This window comes from Lynx rufus, unplaced genomic scaffold (genome assembly GCF_022079265.1).
Source record: "Lynx rufus isolate CCGP_SWC_20201006 ecotype Redwood Valley unplaced genomic scaffold, mLynRuf1.p SCAF_16, whole genome shotgun sequence".
NCBI lineage: Eukaryota > Metazoa > Chordata > Mammalia > Carnivora > Felidae > Lynx > Lynx rufus.
The window spans coordinates 8,802,375-8,810,653 of record NW_025814830.1 but is presented as its reverse complement, the minus strand read 5'-3'; the positions used below and the strand labels follow the sequence as shown (position 1 = coordinate 8,810,653).

General features: G+C 55.8%; 1 protein-coding gene and 1 long non-coding RNA gene across 2 annotated transcripts; one reads left to right on the top strand and one right to left on the bottom strand.

Annotated features, from left to right (window-relative positions):
• Window positions 1–731: 731 nt before the first annotated feature.
• On the bottom strand, window positions 732–5,901 carry LYPD3 (LY6/PLAUR domain containing 3). The gene is made up of 7 exons (XM_047077940.1): window positions 5,729–5,901; window positions 5,137–5,211; window positions 4,719–5,036; window positions 4,024–4,155; window positions 3,057–3,227; window positions 2,607–2,768; window positions 732–1,786 (listed from the first exon to the last, which is right to left on the bottom strand). Exons 3-7 carry the CDS (start codon window positions 4,801–4,803, stop codon window positions 1,305–1,307), a joined length of 1,032 nt encoding a protein of 343 aa, XP_046933896.1. The 5' UTR covers window positions 4,804–5,036; window positions 5,137–5,211; window positions 5,729–5,901; the 3' UTR covers window positions 732–1,304.
• On the top strand, window positions 3,131–4,307 carry LOC124511068 (uncharacterized). Its single transcript, XR_006961817.1, has 2 exons — window positions 3,131–3,572; window positions 4,056–4,307. It is a non-coding gene; the product is annotated as an uncharacterized LOC124511068 (long non-coding RNA).
• Window positions 5,902–8,279: the final 2,378 nt, after the last annotated feature.

Sequence of the window (8,279 nt, the reverse complement as noted above, 5' to 3'; positions counted from 1 at the left end):
AATAAAATAATCGTTAAAAATCTTTTAAAAAAGTAAATGATTAACATTCCGTAACTAGTTATTATTGCTGTTGCTCGTGCTCTTATTAATTTTCCATTTTGTCCCCGTAATCATTATTTACTCTTGTTTTGTCATACTACTACTCCCCATTAATAGTGATGTCGGAAATATCACTGTTACTATCTCACTCCTGCCCACATCTGGTCCCCCTTCCATCAAGCAGTTGCAAAGCCTGCCGGGGCCTCAGGCTCAAGCCAGGCTTTTCCTCCCTGGGCCCCTACACCTTCATCTGATTGGAGGAGAAGGAGGTGGAGCTTAGACGAACACAGACTGACAGCGGCACCTGTGGGACGTCTGGACAGGTGCGATGCAGTGGCTAAGCCCACCACACAATCCTTGGGAGACCAAACAGATGACAAGGTGGGTGGGGCCTGGCAATGGGGGACAACCCATTAAGCAGAGTTCCCCTCTGAGCCCAAACCTTGCTAAAAGCCCCAGGCACCCTCGCCACTGCCTAACGCTTTCACCTGGCATCCCCTTCACCAGTGGTGGGATCGCCCACAAGCTGGCTAAACCCCAGGAGAGCACAGGAGTTCCAACCCCAACCTCCCCCCTGGGCTGTGGCTCCAGGTCTCAGCTTCTCTGCGAACGGTCTTGACACTCCCGCCCTAGCTCGGCTAAGAGGCGACACTAAGAGGTCAGTGTAAGAAATGAGTCCTTCGAAACGCTTATACAAAGGAATTAAACTTTTATTGAGACCTTCATGTGCCAGAAACTGACCACACGGAGGCCTGAGGCGCGGTCCCTGCCCTTGAGGAGCTCACAGTCTAATAAGGAAGTCAGATGCTGAACCGATTCCCACAGAGAGGGGACGGGGAGCAGGGACACCAGCCAGCAGAGGAGGGAACCATTATCCTGCTCTGCGCCCCCCCCCCAAATTCTGGACTGGCTATAAGAAGGTGAATAGAAAGCTTATCAGTGTTTCTCCCATCTTCCCTGTGACAGCCCTGACTTTTCTCTGCCCAGAGACACCATGAGGAGACCAGGGAGAGACCAAGAAGAGGGAGATACACCTGTTGCCTTCCAGAAGCTACAACACCCTGGCAGGATATATATACAACGGTAAATTTATTTCCCAAAGCCGCAAACCAGTGCAGCAGAAGCTGGGGATGGGGGGGGGGGCGGAGATTGAAAGAAGAGGGGCTGGGCCAGCCCAGTCCAGTGAGGAGAAAGGGAAGTCATGGGAAGAGAGGGTACCCAGGGCTGGGGAATAAGGCAAGATGGAAGTTTCTAGATGGCAAAATTCATGGTAGGGTGCCAGCAGCCAAGGCCAACACTAGAGCTGCCAACCCAGCCGAGGAAGTTGAAGAGCCTTTATTATGGGCCCCCCCTCCTGTAGGGTGCTGTCCCATATTCCTGCGGTCCTGGTGGCCAGCGGCACCTCCAGCCAAGCTAGATTCCTCTTTCTGAGAGGTCTCAGGATGTACTTCCCGTGGGGAAGTCTGGCTGGCCGTGGTGGGTTTAGTGGCAGAGACAAGAGTGGTTGGGGCTGGAGTAGAGGTTGTGACAGAGGTGGTTGGGGCCTGAGTGGTGGGCTTAGGAGGGGGCAGCAGGACAAGGGGTGGGATCCGAGGGGAGAAAAAGGTCTTGTTGTGGAGGTCCGAGTTACAGCGGGACCCCTGGCAGCAGGAGCCACTGAGTGTGAACCCTGGGCCTGTCACCGCATCCCGCGTGCAGAACTCGTCCTGGACACAACCCCGCACAGGCAAGGATACAGTCACATTAGCTGCAGGAGGGAGACACAGGGAGGTCGGTGGTTGGAGGGTTGCAGAGCCAGAAGGAAACTTAAAGGCAAGACCAGGGCAAGAACCCCCAAAACAGGGGACAGGGGGCTCTACATCCATTAATCCAAAAAGCGCCACTTTGAGAAACACTGTCCCACTGTCTTTGGCACTTGGTGGACCACGTTTTCCATTTTGGAGAGGAAAGGTGTGTAGGACGAACTACAAGTCCCACAATGCCTTGGAAGAAAGTCTGGAGAGTTTGGACAGAGATACACCTCTCATGAGACCAAACAGCGAAACAAGCATCCCTATCATCGTATTTCCCATCTCCCTCTCTCCTGCACCTGCCAAAATTTAGTCTTAAGAATCAGAACTACATCTCCCATAACACCCCTGGCAGAAGAGGCGTTTGAAGGACGTCTCCCAGGGTTCCCTGAGACAGAGGCCAGGAGGTGGCCTCTCTCCTAGGTGGCTGGGTGGGGACCCTGACCCCTTGAGTTTTGAGGAGTCACAACTAGACTCCCTGGATTCTAGAAGCTTGGAGGCTTCCATTTCCCAAAGCACGTCGTCCCACTCTGCACCAGGCAGACCTCTATGGAAATGTATTTCCCAAAAAAACCTCTAGGACAAAAGCAACCGTAGCCCCACGCTACGTTGGGGATAGGCCTGCATTTCTCACGACGCTCTAGGGTGAGACGAGAACTTTGGCCTACAATTTTCCAGAATGCGCTGGAGATGCGTCCCTCTGGGTAAAGGGACTACCCACCGCCCATGAGACCAGAGAGGGCACAACTGTAGGCCCCCTCCTCCTGGCTCGCTCACCTGCCGTCAGGGTGACGTTACCGTCGAAACAGCCCTTGTAGACGCGCTCGCTGGCGTTGTAGCAGCTCACGACAGGTGGAGCCGTGCCCCGGCACGCCTCATGGCTCAGCCCCACGCAGCTGTAACACTCGGCACCGTTGGACGGGTACGCACTCTCATTGCCTGCGAGGGGAGCGCGACGGAAGGAAGGGGTCGAGAAGGTTCAGGCAGCACGGCTTCGCCCAAAGTCCCTCCAGCCTAGTACACCGAGCTCGGCCTCTAGCCCGGCCCCAGCGCCTGGCCCGCGCTTAGCGTCCCCGCTACGTTGCCTACAGCGACGAGGCCCCGCCTGCCGCCGCGTGGCCCCGCCCCCGGCCCGGGCGCAGTTCTCCCGCCTCCAGCTGGGGATCAACCCAGTGGCTCAGCCGCGGTGTGGCTCCGCCCTCGGGCCTAGGGCCCGCCTCCACCGACCTGCGGGGTTGAGCGCTCGCGACGTGAGGTTGAGTTTGGCGTTGCAGCGGTCCTGGGCGCATTGCTGCAGCTGCATAAAGGCCAGAAGCCCGTGAAGATCCAGTCCGCGGTCATTCTTGCCCGGGAGTCCGGACCCGCAGCCCCGCACTGCCACCGAGAACTGCCCGTGGACTGCGGAGAGGAAGGGGCGGGGTGAGCGGAGGCGGGGGGGCGGGGCCTCGAGTGGACTCCTCCTCCTCCCCCCTCCCCCCGCCACGGCCAGACGGTAGCCAGGCCAGAGTCGAAGGGCAGGGGCCTCAGAATGCCGATCGCCGGGGGAAGGACGACAGACGGAGGGGCAGAACCTCAAAGAGCTGAGTCCGAGGGAACAGACAGGCGGACAGACTCTGGACAAAATCGAGGAGGAGGGCCAAGAGTGGAGCTAGGACGGGGCTCGGCGGCAGAGGGGCGGAACCGCGGAAAGCATCCTATAAAGGAACTGGGAGACTGACAGAAAGGGCACCGGGTCAGACCGAGGTGGGGTCTCCGGGAACTGTAGCCTCAGAGAAGGGCGGGCTTCCCCCGGGGGTGGGCCAGCGGGGCGGAGCCTCAGTCTAGGGAACCTAGGAGGAGAGCCCTAGAAAGGTCTGCATCACCACGGGCCTGCCTGGATAGAGGATTCTGGCAGGGACAGAGTGGGTAGGGAGGTCTCAGGGGTGGAGCAGAAATGGATAGGGTGTGCCCTCGAAGGGGACCAGGTCCCCGATCCCGGATCTCCCAGTTCACCCCAGTCAGTTACTCGGCAGCCCCTCACCCATCTAAGCCCTAACGGTAGTGGTGTTAAAGGGCTCCAGCCAGGATGAAAGGGAGTCCTGGAGGGCGGTGAATGGGTGCGGACAAATTCAGAAGAAGGGGCGGGGCAAAAGGAGGCGGGGCCTGGCTGGAGGAGCTTCGAAGGGGTACGAATGGACCCGAGGGCCCCACTCACTGGTCTCCACCGCCCCCACGGCCTCTGTGCAGACGTCCACGCCCGGCGCGCACTTCACGGTCTTGGTCTTCTGCGGAGAGCATCCGTCATCTGCTTTCTGCACGCAGCTGTAGCACTCCAGGGCCCGCGCTCCTGGGGGCGCAGGGCCGAGCAGAACTAAGCGATTCCTACCGAAGCCTCGTCCCCGAAAGGAGAAATAGTCCTTCCCACGCCCTCTGTCCCCGGGACGTGACAATGCTATTGCCCACCATTTTCCGGGACAGGAGTAAAAATCTCGCCACAGATCTGGTGCCGCTTTCCTTCCAGCCGCCTATGCCTACAGTGGGAGCATCCTCCCCATAGCCCCTTCTGCCCAAGATCGGGGGATCCTTGCTTTGGATGGGAGGGACACCTTCCCCCCCCCCACCCCCCGCCCCGTTCTCCGCTCAGAATGGGAGAACTTTTCCCGCAGTCCAGTTAGCTCGGTGAGGGATCCTTTCCCACTGCTCCTTCGGACCAGGGCGGGGGATCCTTCCCCTCTGGCCAGATTGGGGGACGGACCTCTCTCACAGCCCCCTCGACCCGGACAGACGATCTTTCCCACAGGCCCCCTCTGCTCAGAATGGGAGATCGTCCCCACAGATCTCTCTGTAGGAGAGACCTCCTTCCCAGAGCCCCTACTCGACCTCCTCCATCCCCTCCCGCAGCACACCCACCTTCTCCAAGCAGCAGCGACAACAGCAGCAGCCAGCCCGTGGTCCAGATCACTGCCTGGGCGCCTGCTTTCCTGGCAGGGTCCATGGCTAGGTCCTGCTCCCTCGGCGTCCCCCCTGGGTGTGCCGCCTCCCAACCTGGGCCCTCTTACCTGAGCCCGGGATGAGTAACCTCCCCCCAGGCAACCCTGGCCTTGCCCAACCGGGCTAAATCAGCGTCCGCTGTGGGGCGGAGCACCCGCCCCTGGGTGCGTCACCCAGCAGCTGCCAAGGAGGGAAAGGGTGGGAGTCAAGGTTCCCCGACAGCTCCCCGGAGAAAGTCTGTGTGTTTGGGGGGTAGAGGGGAAAGTAGGGAGGCTCAGAATGGGGAAAGGGTCTACTCAACACGGGGCCCTTGCTGCTGTATTTAATGAGTACCTACCATGTGCCAGCTTTGATCGGGACTGCTGTTGGAGGTTAAGACAGAACCGGTGCCTGCCCTCACAGAGCTCACTGTCTGATTGGGGCGGGGGGGGAGGGGACAGAGATTAAGTAATCACACAAATTGTTGTATACAACTGGAACAATGAAGGAAGAAGTGTAGGTAGCTCCAAGGAGGTATGGAGTCTGGAAGTGGGGGCTGGTTGGTCAGTGAAGCTTCCCTGAGGATGTCCTTCAAGTTGTGCTCTTGAAGACCCCGGGGGCAGAGCAGATTACAAAGCAGAGGGGGGCCGTGCAAAGATCTAGGGGTAGGAGTAGCCTGGACCATTGTGTGCCTGGAGCTCAGGAAACAAAGAGGAGGAAGGTGGAAATTGAGGCCGAAGAGCCAGGCAGGGGCTAGACGGATCAGGACATTACAGGCCCAGCGAAGAGATTTGAATTAATTCTGAGAAAGGTGGGTGAGCTTTGAGAGGGTCTAAATCGGCGGCAGGGAAGGACACATTCAGACTTGCTTTTTAATATGATCAAAATCTGGGAATTAATGCGAATATCCACAAAGAAGAGAGCAGAAAAAGAATGAGTGGTTCACTCACCCCATGGAATATTACACAGCAGTGAGAACAAGCCAACTATTGGCATCTGCAGCCGCGTGGATGAATCTCAAAAACTTTATGTGGAGCTCAAGAAACCTTATGCAGGGGCACCTGGCTGGCTCAGTGGGTGCAGCATGCAACTCTTGATCTTGGGGTTGTGAGTTCCAGCCCCATGTTGGGTGTAGAGAGTACTAAAAAAAATAATAAACTTAAAAAGAAGAAGAAGAAGAAGAAGAAGAAGAAGAAGAAGACTTACCCAAATAAAACATACAGTGAACTCCATTTACATGAGGTTCTAGAACAGGGGTTACCTTGTCCCAAAGGGGCAATAGTGATGAGCCCCCACTATCTTCACACAGGCAATAGTTACATGTGTGTACAAATATGTGAAGAATTATCCAGCTATAGAGGTGCCTTGGTGCTCAGTCGGTTAAGCATCCTACTATTGATTTTGGCTGAGGTCATGATCTCACAGTTCGTGAGTTCGAGCCCCTTGGCGGGGCTGACAATGCAGATAGGGATTCTCTCTCTCTCTCTCTCTCTTTCTCTCTCTCTCTCTGCCCCTCCCCTGATCGCGCTCTCTTTCTCTCAAAATAAATAAATAAACTTAAAAAAAAAAGAATTACCCAGCTGTATACTTACATATTTCACTAAGTGTACATGATTAAAAAAGGAAGTAGGGGATGGGGAGAAAGAAGAAATGTCACTGTGGCCTCTGTGTAAAGCAGGACAAGATTCTGGAAGGAGAGAGAAATGCAGGAGACCAGTGACGATGCTGGACAGTCTTCCAGGTAAGGAAGAAAAGCATCCCCGGACAGCAGGGAGCTGGCCAGGCACCCACAGCGAGGCCATGGTGTTCTGTTACACCCTAACACAGACGGGGCCACACTGTGACCTGGGGGAGCGAGACACTCAAGACCGCTGCATTACCGTGTCTGAATTCAGAAACAAACAAGAACGTTGTGCAAACCACAAAATGACTAAGCGTCCCCATATCCAGGCCAATATAAGTGACTGCTATGTTATGGTATATTATACTGTTATGTTGTAGTATTTATACAGATTATGTATTATTTATCTTATATACTATATTACATCATTGTATAAGTTACATCTCTCACCTTCCTTTGTTTCTCCCGGCTCAGATGATTTATCTCTGCCGGGAAAACGAGCGGCTGTGTTCATAAAAATATTACCTGTTCCCCAGACCCTGTTCAGCACCCCCATTCCCAATAATGACTAGCGCCTCAGTCATATAGGTGGGGTCACTTGGGATCATGCTGAGGCTCACAGAGAGAAAGTGAATGACTACTTCTGAAGTCATCCAGCATGGGCCCCTGCCTCTCAGCCTTGAAATCCCAGCCCCACTGATGGTTTGCTGTGTGACCCTGAGAAAGTGTCTTCACCTCTCTGAGGCTCTGAGATATCTGTTTTACAGTAAAGGAAGGAGTGTCTTTCATGGTGGAATGAATGAGGCAGTGGGCAAAGTCTCAACTCTGGCATCAGACAACCTGAAAACTGAATTCTGCCTGCGCCCTCTTGCTGTGTAACCTTGAGCCGCTGGGACTCCCTCTCTGAACTTCAGCTGCTTCCTTTGCCAAAAGGGTCTGAAAACCCCTATCTCCTGAGACATAGAATGAGGCAGGGTAATAATACTGTAACTATTGTGCGTTCAGGAGCAGGAGGCCCTGTAGGCCCCAGCCGCGTGGGAGAGTTTCAGGGAGGAACCCCAGCTGGCCAGACTAGAAGAACTAGCATCTTGGGAGGGAGTGGTACCCAAGGGTGGGGAGCCTCCTCTTGCTCAGGCCTGCCTGGATCCCGGGCGCTGACCCCCACCTGGCCCGAGACCAGAGAGCAGAGGGAGGTGTGAATGTGGGGCCTCCACTTACTCTTCCCTGCTCCTGTTCACGGAGGTCACTGCAAAGTGATTTAGAATCTGGTTCCCCAGAGAGGTGGACGCAGGGGTCAACGTGGAGGCGGCTCTCCGGCCGTGGAGGTCATGCCTGGGCCTCAGACAACCCTGGGGCCCAATTTACTATGTTTTCCTGTCCCTGGGCCAAGGCAGGCTCTGAGGCCAGTGGTATCCCCAGCCTGTCTCAGACCCACTGCCTCTGGGACACACAATTTGGGAAGGGGTGGGGTCAAGGGGCAGGGCTGGCTACCTAATTTGTGAGGCTTGGTGCAAAATGTAAATAGGGGGACCCGGTTCAAAAGGCAGGAAAGAGTGCCATTAAAGGTACTAAAACAGAACTGCATTTTTCCTTTCTTCTGCCATCTTTCTCCACCCCTCCTGGTGTTCAATGTCATGTTCCCAAAGACAAACATCTTGGGCGCTTGAGAGCCCAGACCTTCACAGGTACCTACAGACCCTGTCCCGCAACCGGAGCGATTGGATTGCTGGGCTCCCCTTCTAGTGCACAGCTGCCCGCTGCCATGCCCCACCCTGAGATGCCATGAGGCACAAGTGCATGGCCCTGATTGTCCCAGGTGCACCCAGGCCCTGCGGAAGCTGGAGGGTGGCAATGATCACAGAGCAGGGGCAGGGAGGGAA